Genomic DNA, 12,898 nt, shown 5'->3' with positions numbered 1-12,898 from the left:
AACTGACCGTAAATCAAATGGATTTGTAGTAAAATAATGGATGTATTATATCCATAAGTAAAATAGGTAAATATTCTTGAAGCTAGCTTTAACGCAACGTTAACGTTAGCATTAATCCAGGTCGCCCCTTTATCTTAAAGCGCCATAAACTAGTGGCGGATGTTGCTTTATGTGCCACAGATTATTCCGAGTGTTTCGATACAAGACAGCCTCATGTGGACTCCTGGACTGAGCTAACAGCCATTTGACACGATGACCATCTTTGGAGCGAGAGCAGTCCTTCTCAACCTGAGGAACACTTTCCAGAAAGCAAGCTCCTTTACCAGAACCAGACTCATCCAGAGCTCCAGGATCTGTTTTTTAAAAAGAAGGCAAGTTTTAATACAGATACCCAAGGTCACATTACTATGTTGGGGTGCAGTCAATGCATCGTCCTGTGAAGCCACATGCCAGGAAGCAGTTCTTCCACGTCAAACCGCTGACAAAAAGTCTCTAGCCAAAGTCCAAGTGCACAAATTTATATTTTTTCTCCGCCTCAGCCTCCGTGCTTTGGTGCTGTTCCTTAAATTTGGCCCCCTTCTCCTCCTGTCCCCCTTGGCTCTTGTGTCCACTCGCTGGGCGTCTTGCTGGCTGGATGCTCTGCTGTGGGTTACTGAAACATCTGGTCCAACTTTCATCAAGCTGGGGCAGTGGGCCAGCACCAGACGGGACATCTTTTCTCCAGAGTTTTGTGAGCGCTTCTCCATGCTTCATGTCAAGGTGCCCCCTCACCCCTGGGCCCACACCAAGCAGTGCCTCCAGAGGGCTTTCGGGGAGGACTGGAGGAAGATTTTAGTGTTTAAGAGCAAAGAGCCAGTGGGTTCGGGATGTGTGGCACAGGTGTATAGAGGCTGGGCTAAGGCAGACAAGGTGGATGACCCAGACTTCCAGTCGCTGGTGGAAGAGATGGAGAAAGAAGACATGCTGGAAGCCTGGGAGATCCCTGGTCTAGGAGGAGTGGTCAGGTCCCTGTGGCAGCTTTGGAGGGGGAGAAAGGAGGAGGAAGGCTATGAGGAGAGAAGTCATCCAGAGGTGGAACATGAGGAGAGCAGCGCAGAGAAGCAACATCTGATACCTGTGGCTATCAAGGTGAGTGTTACAATCACAAATATCCTCTCTGGAGTAAAGTATGTCAATGATGGATGGATAGTACCGAATCACATTGTTACTGGTGTCTTACAGGTGATCCATCCAGGCATCAGGAGGCAGGTGGAAACTGACCTGCTGCTGATGAAAGCGGGCAGTTGGCTCCTGCAGTGTCTGCCGGGACTCAAGTGGCTTAGTCTGTGTGAGATAGTAGAGGAGTTTGAAAAGCTCATGACCAAACAGGTAGGCGTATTCAGACCAACACCTTCTGAAAAATCCAGAATTTAAGTCGTTTGACTTTGTGCTAGTGTTATGGGTTAAATAACACATAGGATTTGTCTTTTTGTTATCAATATCAATAACTTTAAATGTATTTGCATTTCTGTAAAGATGCAAGAGTGTAACAAGTAATAATAATAACTAAGGCGCCTACATGAACACCGTGAAAATAAATCCTTTCATTGATCTGCCTGAACATTTTATCTCAGATCGATCTCCGTTTCGAGGCCAGGAACATCGAGCGTTTCCAGGAAAATTTCCGCAATGTGGATTATGTCAAGTTCCCAACTACGTTGCGACCATTTGTCACCAGAACTGTTTTAGTGGAAACTTTTGAAGTGAGTACAGAAGGATTTGAAATCCATGGAAAACACTGACTGAATGTTTGAGAGCTAGATTGAGCTCCAAATACTGTACACAGCACAAGCAGGTCACACATCAGAATATCAAATGCATTTTTTGTAACTAATGCACTATTGTCTTCTTTAGCAAACTCAACACATGTGACAAAATGTTTTTGATTTCTAGGCAATATATAGAATTATTCTGGTTGTGTGACTATATGTCCAACATTGTTCGGTTAATATTCAACCTTCTCGTTCAGGAGAGTGAGCCTGTATCAAACTACCTGAGCTCGGACATTCCCCAGGAGGTGAAGCAGAAAATAGCCAGGATGGGAATGGAGACCATGCTGAAGATGGTGAGCTCTGAAGAATTGTTACCATAACTGTTATTTCATAACATGAAATATATGATTATGTTTATATGTCATCCCCATCTATATGTCTGTATTCCAGGTTTTTGTGGACAACTTTGTCCACGGGGACCTCCATCCAGGGAACATTCTGGTCCACTGTGGTGGGCCTCTTCCTGGTTCCACTGACAGTGCTGGTATCTCAGGGGAGGCCCAGGGTAAGACCACCCTCACTGATTTGTGGGACACAGTGGTGGTCAGCGTCAGACCAGACCGGTGTCCTCTCCAGTTGGTGCTGTTAGACGCCGGCATCGTAGCCCAGCTCAGTGACTACGATCTTGCCAACTTGAAAGCTGTCTTCACAGCTGTGGTGCTGCATCAGGTAATGAGGGAAAGAGTACATATATGAAGTTTTATTTAGCATCTATCTATTTTTATTTTTTACAATGGATGGTTGAGATTGCTTCAATTTCTGAACATAATTAGTTTTAACTATTGATAGGAGTTTTATTTAACAAAATGTATCATTTAATATTGGATTTGTTGAGTTGTAGATGCACTCGAACCAAACCCAGTGACTAAAATAGTGTTTAGTGTTTTATTTATCTCCTGAAGAGTAATCGTTTTTTGCAGCAAGACATGGATGCAGGGTACCATTACTGTGTCTGTACTGTTTATAATTAAAAGGAGTGTTACCTGGCCAGTTACTTTCTTAAATATAATGAAATCTTTTAGAGGTATTTTTCTAGATTAGGAATTTCAAGGATACATCTTTTGCGAATTAGGGATTCACAAATAATAGTAATTTTATCTTAGTCACAATATGGGCTAGTGCAATATCTAAATTACAGTGCGGCGCAATACTTACCAAAACGTATCAAAATAGCATTCTGAATGAAGTATTGTGGTGATGCAGAAATGTCCCAGCCTACAGTACAAGCTGTATTCTACAGACGTAAGAAAAAGTATTTGTTATCAATATCAATATTGTGAATTATATCGCAATAGACGGTGTATATACAGTACGATATCGGTCAAAATAAATCCTTTACTCATATCGTCCAGCCCTAGTGGAAATCAGGAAATATGGAGATTTAGACATTTCTCACTTTACAGGAATGTAGCAGAACAAATTTTAAAACTTGTTTTCCACATTTCTACTTTTTCAAAGCAAATCCAGTTAGTGTTTAACTTAACTTTAAAAATGCTTAAAAATGGCATTCAAGGAGGCAATGTAATCTCTAGGTCAAAGAAAACCTCCAGCCTGGACAAACTGTCTCTGTGGTTTTGTGTCTATTCTTCAGGGTGAGCGGGTGGCAGAGTTGATCCTGAATCATGCTCGAGCCAGTGAGTGCCAAGACGTGCCACAGTTTAAGAAAGAGATGGCCCAGCTAGTGGACCATGCCCTCAGCAACACCCTCTCTCTGGGAAAGGTACTAACCTTGATTTGTGCTCTCTCATTGTCTCTCATTTGTGTTTCGGATGCAGGGTCGCATGATGATGGCTACCATGATGGTCATGATTATTATCTTACTATATTTATTCGTTGTACTATTATGTGAAATTGAAAATATTGAATAATAATGATATTTCATTTTGCCATTGTTCTGTGATTGTTATTAAAATAATACACCACGGTTTGATATCTTGTTTTCTTCTATTGTGTGCCTCTTGTGGGTTCTATTATGATTTAATAAGCATTTTCCCGTTCTCACTGCCCTTGTGTAGAAAACTTAAGTGCAAATTAAACCAATTTCCCTCAGTGTAATACTCATTCTCGTAGCAGTTAATACTAATTTGCAGAGGACCATCCATTATTATCAGAAAACATTCTGGTGAAGTAATTTATGGAAATTAAAGCCACTGATAACTTTTGGTGTGTTTTCACTGTATTTACAGTTCCAAGTGGGTGAATTACTCTCCAGAGTCTTTGGTCTACTCATCAAACACAAGGTAAAACATCTGGTGGTTGTGTTGAACAAACATTTATCTGGTTCAGAACGCAACTCTCCTTTGCTTATCATTACAACAGGAAACTACTGACCCCTGTTGTTGCAATGGTTCCTAATAAAGTTTTCTCAAGTAAAAAGGTTTTGGGGGGTTTAGCTGTTAACTTTTCAGTACCGAGTTTTGCAGCACTTTTGTGTTTTAGCTTGAAGAAAAGTCAGATTAAATCGCTGAGCTCTTCATGTTGCCATAAAGGAGGTCTTGGCTGCCGCCACAGGTCAATGGAGTAGACTCTGGAAACACGAGTAATTAAACGTAAACCACAAGAAAACGTGACCGTAGATATGTATGGAAGTATTTGAAATGCAATCAATCTGTTGTGCTATTAGCAAACAGTGCAAATTGTCATTAGAGATGTTTATTACATGTAATAAACTCTGCATCTGCAGGCTGAACCGACTGTATTGAATAATAATTGTCATGTAACGAAAAAAAAACCACAATCATGATGTGATAACAAAAAGGTAGTTGTGGTGCTATTAACCTTAATGTTGATTTGTTTTTCTAGGTGAAGCTGGAGAGTAATTTCGCCTCTATTGTGTTTGCCATCATGGTACTGGAGGGTCTTGGTAGGACACTCGATCCAAGCTTGGACATCCTCGATATGGTCAAACCCCTTCTGCTAAAGAACTGTGCCTCGATGCTCTGAGACACACACACACACACACACACACACACACACACACACACACACACACACACACACACACACACACACACACACACACACACACACACACACACACACACACACACACACACACACACACACACCTCTATAAACTGTACATAGATACAGTGAAGTGAATACTGTATCCTCCTAATGCTATGACGGTGGGGTGTCTTCAAGCTTACTTTACAAGATTCCACTGCAGATCGCAGGACACCTGTCTCATTACATTTGAGCCGCGCCCTAAATACCTCCATTGAGTTTTACATTGGTGGAATTTCCACTTTTATCTTAAATTTTATCATCCACTTTCTGGTGTAAGTACAAACGTTTCACCCACAGGAACATTTCCAGGTACTTCTGACAGAGCCTAATGAACGAGAGTATGTGCGCTTTGCACAAGGTGCCACTTGTTCATTGAGTACTAATGGACTCATTGGCAGACACACACACACACACATTGGCAGACACACAGATGGCGTCAGACCATTTGTAGTGATTTATGATATAAAAAGAAAATACTGCAAATATCCCTAGTTGATACTTTAACATGTTTTACTTTTTAATGACTGGTATTGAGCTCAGGATGTCTTTTAGTGCTCCATCTTTTATTGTGTTTTAGATAATGTTGTCTAATGGACCACATTTGCTTCAGTGTGAATCACAGTGTACTGTAACATTGACCATGTGAAGCCTTTCACAGTTAGTCACAACTGACCCATGTCTCTTAACTTCCCATTAAAATAGTGTGAAGACTTGTTTGAATTATTCATATCAATAAAAAGGGAATCTATGCTAACGGAGCTTTTCCTTTCCTTTGTTGTCTCAAGTGACTAAATTTTCTCACCCGTTTAGTGGGTTGGACTGATGCAGCTTCAAAGCAGAGAATTCACTACATCAAGGGCACTGGATCCATTAATTTACAATTTTATTAAATCTGTCAATGAAAAACACAGACAAGAGACGCGTTTCTGTCAATGTCATCAGGAAGAACAGTCAGCATGGCTGAAAGAGAAAGATCAGGAGGTTTTGGTGCAAAAAAACTCATCACATACCCTTTATTGCAAAACTTTTTTTTTTTTTTATATCACCATCAAGAGCCCATACAGAGCAGCACTGTTCAAGTAAGGAGGGAGGGGAGAGGTGACAACTTTGTAAAAAATCTTTCAATAATAATAATTAATAATAATGATGACAAAAGAAATAAAAACATCTCCAAAAGACAAACACAATCACCTCAGTATAAGACGAGATTCTGTCACGGTCACAACAACCAGAGAAAAGTTGTTTTCTTTTTTTTTCCTCTTTTTTTTTAATGAATTAAATAGTTTTTAAAAATATCTCACCATTTACTTATACTCATCTTTTTTTCATTTATTGCGAAAAATAGGCAACTGGACTAATTGTGATGATGCAAGTTTTTGTGTGTGTGTGTTTGTGTGTGACAGAAATAGAGATTAAGTGGAGTTATACAGTATAGTGGAACGTCTTGGAGCGTTGGCACTGAAGAGCAGCAGCAGTGTGTGGCAATGCTATATTCTCATTCAGCCACCAGGTGGCACAGTTCAGTCTAAACATTCCTCCAGGGCCAGAGCTATGGCTGCCCACCCCCTTACTGTATCAGAGGAAGTCAAGATATGCCAACAACAGACTCTATTTTTTGGAATGGTGCTTGTGTGTTGAAACTTTGTCCACGGCGGCTTATCTCCGTTGCAAGATCTCAGTTCTATGTACAAAGGTTTCAAATCCCTGAAGGACATCTACAAAGACAAGTGCAACCTCCATGTGACCATCACCTTTCTGGAGTAGCTCAGGGATCAAGGGGTTCCTCTATGGGGAAAAGGGGAGAACAGTACCAATGAGATCAGGTAAACGTGCCACAATGGGACTTAAGTCTATTTTTCAGGAATGGTTGGGAGGACCAAGATTTAGGAATGTCAAAAGCTGGAGACAAAGGGGTTGTAACGTAGTTACCTTCCTCAGAAGGGGCACCAAAATATCCTAACAGAATTCTTTCAAACAGAATGTCCAAGAGAGGGGATGAAACGGGAAAGAAACCAGCGAAACGCACAAATAAAAGAACGCATCCATCGTCCGTTTGTCATATCCGTTCATGCTGATCCATCAGTCTCTCCATGCATTTTAAAAATAGTCTTTAAAGACCAAGCGGTCCTCCTCCATATTGAATTGATTGTATTTTTGTTTCTTGCTCATCCCGCACTTTCTCTGTCCGTCTTTGTTAGGGCGGCAACTGTCAGTATGGTGCCCCATGGAGGACTGGCTGCCCTCCAGCTCTTTGAGGTTGCCCCCAGCAGGAGCATGCAGCTAATTAAGGAGGGGGGTAATTGGGGAACCAAACAGGTAGTAGGGCTTTTAGGGACTGGATTTGTGGAAGAAATCTGGGTATAAACTTTTAGTCTGGTGTTGCTTTCTTCCATAGCAGGGTGAGGGTGAAGAGGCAGGAGGGGACACTGGGCTGGAAAGAGAGGAGAAGGGTCTATGTAGGCAGATCTTAAGCACAGGCCCATGTGCTCAATATCGCTCTCAAAATCACACAAACGAGATCCTGGCTATTTAAAGATCATGGCAGAAGAAGCTTTTTTCGTTGACTTCTCTTTCACCTCACTGAAGAGATCAGCAGCTGTCAGTGATCCATAACTGGATCAAAACAAAGTAAAAGAGAGAATTCAGAGGGGATTTGATGGAAGGGGCTGGCTGGCATCTTGATGACAGAAGAGAAGAAGAAAGCACATCTCTTTCAGACAGAACCTGACTTCTCCCTCTTACATGAGCAGCATTCATCTACAAATGATCTTTTTGGGAGATGTTTTGGAAAACACAGCTACTATGTCATGTTATCTCCATAGGCTTGTCTTTACATTCCTTATGGGGAAAGATGAAGGGCTTGTGTTGGACTTTAGCCTACTCAGATAAGCATGTAATGGATGCAAGGGATAGGGCACGAAAGAAGAAGTCTTAATCATCTACTCCGACTCAGTTTGTCTTGAGCGTCTCTCCATGCTGTTGTTCCACAGGCTGCCACCAGGAGGTGATGTTTGGGCTAACTGTTGGGGGACAAGGGGAGGAGGGCGTCTGATCAGAGACTGTGGCTACGAGTTGAGCCAGGGGTGGTTGAGGCATTCGCCGGCCGAGGCCCTCTTCTCAGGCACCATCTCCAGCATGGGCAGAAGGAAGTGGGTGAAGTGGCCGGCGTCTTCGTGCGCCCAGCCGTATTTCTCCACCAGCACATCAAACAGGGACCACGGCTTCAGCTTGGTGATGTGCCGCAGCTCACCTGCAGGGGGCAATAGGGAGCAAAGTCAATGACAGCGGGAGGAAGTGGAGAGAAAAGAGAGTGGCGAAGTTTAGAGGGCTGGTTCACCCAAATTACAAAAATCACAATAAGACTGGTGGTATTCTCTTTTTCTAAACTTGTTTTAATCAAATCCCAAGAAAAAAACTACACCAATGATGAATGGATCCTGCAAGTATTGTATTAGCCAACGCCTGATATAGCTTGTGCTAACTAAATAACGATTTAGTCCTTGAGTAACGTTTACTAAAAACTGCAATGCCCAGCTATTTTAGGAAATCAGTTAGCCTACATATTTATGACCCATTCTTAAAGATTCACATTATCAGTAGGAACAAATGGGCTGAGTGCCACATGTTACGGAGAACAGAAAGTATTGAGAGAGCCTAGCAGCTTGTTGGGGCTTTTTTTTTCATGGGATTAGTTGAAAGAAGAAAACTATAAAATAACACCAGCATTATCATTTAACCCTTGTGATATTTAGACATGCAGATATTATAAGATTCAATGTTTGCTTAGGATAACCATCTCTGAGATTTCTGCCTCCACCCCAGTGCAGTTCAGTAGAACAAAATCTTATTTATGCTAGTCATAGCATTGAAAAATTACATTTGAAGAAACTCAACAGCAACATCTTTTTCCAGAAACACTCACAATGATCCACAGAACACACAGTTTCACACTAATGGACATTTTTTTTGTAGAAAGTAGAGACCAATTAAGTGTATAGATGATCCAGAGTAAAGGTGGGAGATACCGCTAGATTTCGATATCAAATAATAAATCATTTTTTCCTCTATTACTCTTATTGAAGCTAGTATCAATATTCAAAACAAGACCTTGTATCGATAGCATGTAAACTTTAGGTATGTTTTTAGTTGCTTTTGAATTTTCAAATGTATTTCTTTAATATTTTATGCACACAAAAAACGATCTGCATGGCGAGATCCCACAAAAGGTTAGTAGATTTTTTAGGGGGTTATTTGGGTGAACTGATTCTTTAAGTCATGCCATAGCCGGCCATAATTCTACAGGCTCCAGCCAAACACTACAGCAAGTTATTTCCCTGATTAGGTCAGCCTCTCTGTTTGAGCGGGTGCTACTCAGTTAGGTGCTGTAACGATGGAGAGAAAACCTGTAGCGTTCTTGGCTGCAAACCACAAGAACAGAGGGCGAGAGGTGGATAAAAAGTGAAAGAAAATTGGTGATGCAATGGAAAGAGACGAGGAGAAGAAGGTGTTTATTATGAAAGAGAGGAGGAAAATGATGGCTGGGACTGACAGAGAAGAAGAAAGAATGAGAGGATGATTAATGATGGTCCAGTTCATGGCTGCCAAGGTAACCTCTCCATCCTTTACACAGACTGGAGAACAACTGACATTGTATATTTATTATTATTTAATATTTTCTGATTCTGATCTTAAGGTTTGTATTATTATGAAAGTATGTCAATTTCAGTCCTTTTGTCTCCAATCAGTGTATCTACTTTCCCCCACGTTCAATATAGATCAGTTTGCATGAAGGAAATAAAGTAATGAAGCCGCTCGATTGCACTGCACGGCCGAAGGCAGCGTGGCAGACAGGAGTAGCCCAGAGAGACAGAGCGAGAGAGTCAGTGCAGATTAACAGAGAGCCAAGGGATAAAAGGGGAGAACATTGAGACATCGAGTGCAGGCTCAGACCTCAGAATAGAGACAACATCAAAGGCAGAATATTCAGGTCTCATGACACAATATGAAGAATATATGAGCAGAAAGAGAAGGAAATCGAGAGAGAAAAAGGAGAATAACTGAGGGGGCGCAGGGTTATCAGTTATACCAAACACAGATCCATACACTTACCAGGCTCAAAAATGAGAATAGAATCAGAGAGGGGTATGGCACACTTAAGACCTTAGATGCAGTAAAGTCTTGCTGTTCTGCGAGTGTGACTTTACTGTCATTGATATTGTTATGTTATACTATTGTGAAGCTATTGCCAGAGTAGACTAACTCCTTGTTTAAAGTGTGGAGGCTTTTGCGCATCGAAAAAATTATCAAGTTATGTTTCCTAACGTCGACATACAGTCTGTAGTGAGGATAGTCATTTCTTCTAGCTTTAATTGGTTGTTAACTGCTGATAAGAACATTATATAGTAAAACATCTGACTATCCATTCCCTGTTTGTTGAAGTCTATTTTAAGATAATGGAGTGCTGTAGGAATGAGTCTTAAAACCTGGAAATTAGTTGGAAGTTTGCACTCGGAGTTCCCTCATTTCAAAGTCAATGTTTTTGTAAAAAGGGGTTTTGGTTAGATGCCTATGGTCTGTGGTCAACACAAGCTTAAGAAGAATTTCATGTTTTGTTCTATGGCATAAAATACATCAGTAAATAAGACTTGTGAGTTTTGAAGGTTTTACATTAATAAAGGCTTTTGACTAAATGATAATACAGAGGTTTCTCAAACGTTGTCACACGCAAACATGCAAGATAAGTTTGAAGCTAATGGCGAGGATAGTCATGCGACTGTGTTGATGTGCCCTTATCATTTCTAACGTTTTTCTTTCTTTTTACTGAAGGTGATTGTTTTTTTTTTTTATATTTTAAAAAACATAAAGTGGTATTCATTTGTGAACATTACTTGCTGAGTGTTAAAATTCATAAAGTGTGGTTTGCTCTTCCGGATCTAAAATCCACTCCAATCCCACTGATTTTTTTGTTGAGGAAACGAGGGTGATGCTAACTTCCAGGTCGGCCGTCAAAAGTACCTCGACCCTGTAGCACTCTAATCATCTTCAGATTAGTTTGAGAAAAATGCTTTTAATTGTAGTGAAATAAATTGATTATTTTGCTGCATTCCAGCACCAGATGGTTAAAACAATCGAATCAAAGTATTTAAATACTTTAGCGATAAAGTTGAAGAATGTCACAACATAGGTAATCTAGACAAAATGTAAAACAATTGAATTCATGTTCAAAGATATGCGCTTTGTACCACTGTCATCATTTAAATCAGACAAATAAAGTTTTAAACCACAATTAGCTTTAATTCATTAATTTGGACATACTTTAGTAAAACAACAATTACTGTCTTTGTGGTGTATGGACTAGAATGCTTGTAACTTTACCAGTGAGCATTTTTTAATGTCCATTTACATCAGGCGATAATAGGTATGCCTTAATTTATTGGTGCATTTATATTTAAAGTATGGTCCTTTTGGCAGCAGTTCCATCAGTCCATGAAAAAAAATGCTCTCTTTTGGAAAAGAAAGTAACACAAACCTGAAAGCCTGAAATCCGAATACAAGGGGAACATATCGTGAGGATATTATACCAATGAAAATCAAAAAACTATAATAATTAATTATCGCCCAGCCCTATAATTAATCATGCATTTTTGCTGTGATTGACAACTTACCTGAAACTGAACTTGATTCAGAATACTGTGGCAGTCATACAGACTTTACTACACAAGGAACTTCCATCTCAAGACCTTTCTGTACCCTACACCTAACCAACCACTAACCACGGTGTTGTTTACCTTTCTTGGAGAAAAACTCTCGGCTGTACTTCCCGGCAGCGACCACTTTGCGTGGGACCTTCCCAAGGAGCTCCGTGATCAGAGCGATGTGGTCTGCCCACCACCACATACATCACAGAGGGAACAGGCACGGTTCAGCATTACAGCATGCACACACACATCAATACGACTGGCTGTATGGGACTGACACACACTGCTGTCTTAGGGTACTGCATGGACACACTGCTATTGGAACCCCCTTAAAGTATTGAGCATTTTATAAGATTGTTTTCACTGTTTTCAGTCACAATTTTAGTCAATACATCCAATTATCACCAAAATTAAATACACAGCAACATGCGCTTCAAGTTTATATGGTGTCCCGACTGTCAGCTAGTGTCCATGCCTATCCACTTTAGACTTCTGTGTGTCCTAGTCCCACCAGCTCTCTGGCCAGCGCTACCTCTTCGGTTGAAGAACTCCCGGGAATATTTTCCGGAGAGCGCAAAGTGCCTCGGAATACAGCCCAGCAGCTCTATGATGTGGGCTATGTGGTCTATGGAGGAGAGAGGGAGGGAAGGGGGAGGGAGAGAGGGAAAAGGAAGAAGGACGCCAGAAAAAGAGAGAAGTAGATGCAAAAGAGAGGAAGGGTTAAGACAAAGAAGGTGAAACTTAAATGAAAGAGAAGGAGAGATTAAAAAAAAGAAAGGGAATAGTAAACCGGTTGGATTGTGGGTAGGGACATAAAAACAGGGACAGGAAGTGACGGGTGAAAAAGGTCACAGAGGGGTCAGGAATGAATAAAAAGAGAGGGGGAAAAGAAGGAAACAAGAGACAGTTACAGACAGTAAAGAAGAAAAACCTGTGTTAGTGAGCTGTGCCTCCACAGCAGAGGTGATGAAATGAAATGATTAGCCTTGGAATATAAAAGTGGCATGCATTCAGACTCAGGACTGAATGAACTGAATTAACTCAAACCCAAAGCTAGATTTTCAATTTGGCCTCAAAGGCGGGAGATCAAAGGTGTGAATCAGGACTTCATGATAAAACAGACTCTGGCTTATTGCCTGTGCCAGACGTGCAAAAAGGTGAACTGTGAGTCACATACAATGAGAAAAATGACACAATGAGCTGGGAAGATCGCAGGAGATCAAGAGATAGAGGAGACGATGATTGTGCAAATATAAGGACCGTATTATCTGATAGAGTAACATGTGATTAGGATATAGATGTATACTCAAGGGATACATTAACTGGCTTATGTTGCTCTCACGCTTCAGTTACTACCTGTCATTGTTTTACAGACTAGAC

General features: G+C 40.9%; 2 protein-coding genes across 3 annotated transcripts in view; one reads left to right on the top strand and one right to left on the bottom strand.

The window, feature by feature from the left end:
- adck2 (aarF domain containing kinase 2) lies at window positions 1-5,490 on the top strand. Its single transcript, XM_083917201.1, has 8 exons — window positions 1-1,128; window positions 1,222-1,368; window positions 1,614-1,742; window positions 2,009-2,104; window positions 2,202-2,480; window positions 3,403-3,531; window positions 3,998-4,051; window positions 4,614-5,490. Exons 1-8 carry the CDS (start codon window positions 253-255, stop codon window positions 4,752-4,754), a joined length of 1,851 nt encoding a protein of 616 aa, XP_083773327.1. The 5' UTR covers window positions 1-252; the 3' UTR covers window positions 4,755-5,490.
- Window positions 5,491-5,747: 257 nt separating this feature from the next.
- srpk2 (SRSF protein kinase 2) overlaps window positions 5,748-12,898 on the bottom strand; it is a 45,406-nt gene continuing 38,255 nt past the window's right edge. Inside the window, exons 14-15 of one of the 2 annotated variants that reach the window (XM_083916311.1) lie at window positions 11,609-11,701; window positions 5,748-8,070 (exon numbers count right to left, since the gene is read on the bottom strand). In XM_083916311.1, coding sequence (XP_083772437.1) covers window positions 7,886-8,070; window positions 11,609-11,701 — 278 coding nt within the window. In that variant the 3' untranslated portion in view covers window positions 5,748-7,885. Of the gene's footprint in view, window positions 8,071-11,608; window positions 11,702-11,741; window positions 12,144-12,898 lie in introns of those variants that run through there. The other variant, XM_083916312.1, reaches the window with a different exon arrangement.

This window comes from Echiichthys vipera (genome assembly GCF_963691815.1).
Source record: "Echiichthys vipera genome assembly, chromosome: 7".
Lineage (NCBI taxonomy): Eukaryota > Metazoa > Chordata > Actinopteri > Perciformes > Trachinidae > Echiichthys > Echiichthys vipera.
This window is presented reverse-complemented; position numbering and strand designations above follow the sequence as displayed.

What these genes read in the sequence shown, in the direction of transcription:
- adck2 (XM_083917201.1), top strand. Translation starts at nt 253, where the DNA reads ATGACCATCTTTGGAGCGAGAGCAGTCCTTCTCAACCTGAGGAACACT. An exon ending in AAAAGCTCATGACCAAACAG is followed by an intron (nt 1,369 to 1,613) that starts GTAGGCGTATTC and finishes ATTTTATCTCAG; the next exon opens with ATCGATCTCCGTTTCGAGGC. An exon ending in TTTTAGTGGAAACTTTTGAA is followed by an intron (nt 1,743 to 2,008) that starts GTGAGTACAGAA and finishes CTTCTCGTTCAG; the next exon opens with GAGAGTGAGCCTGTATCAAA.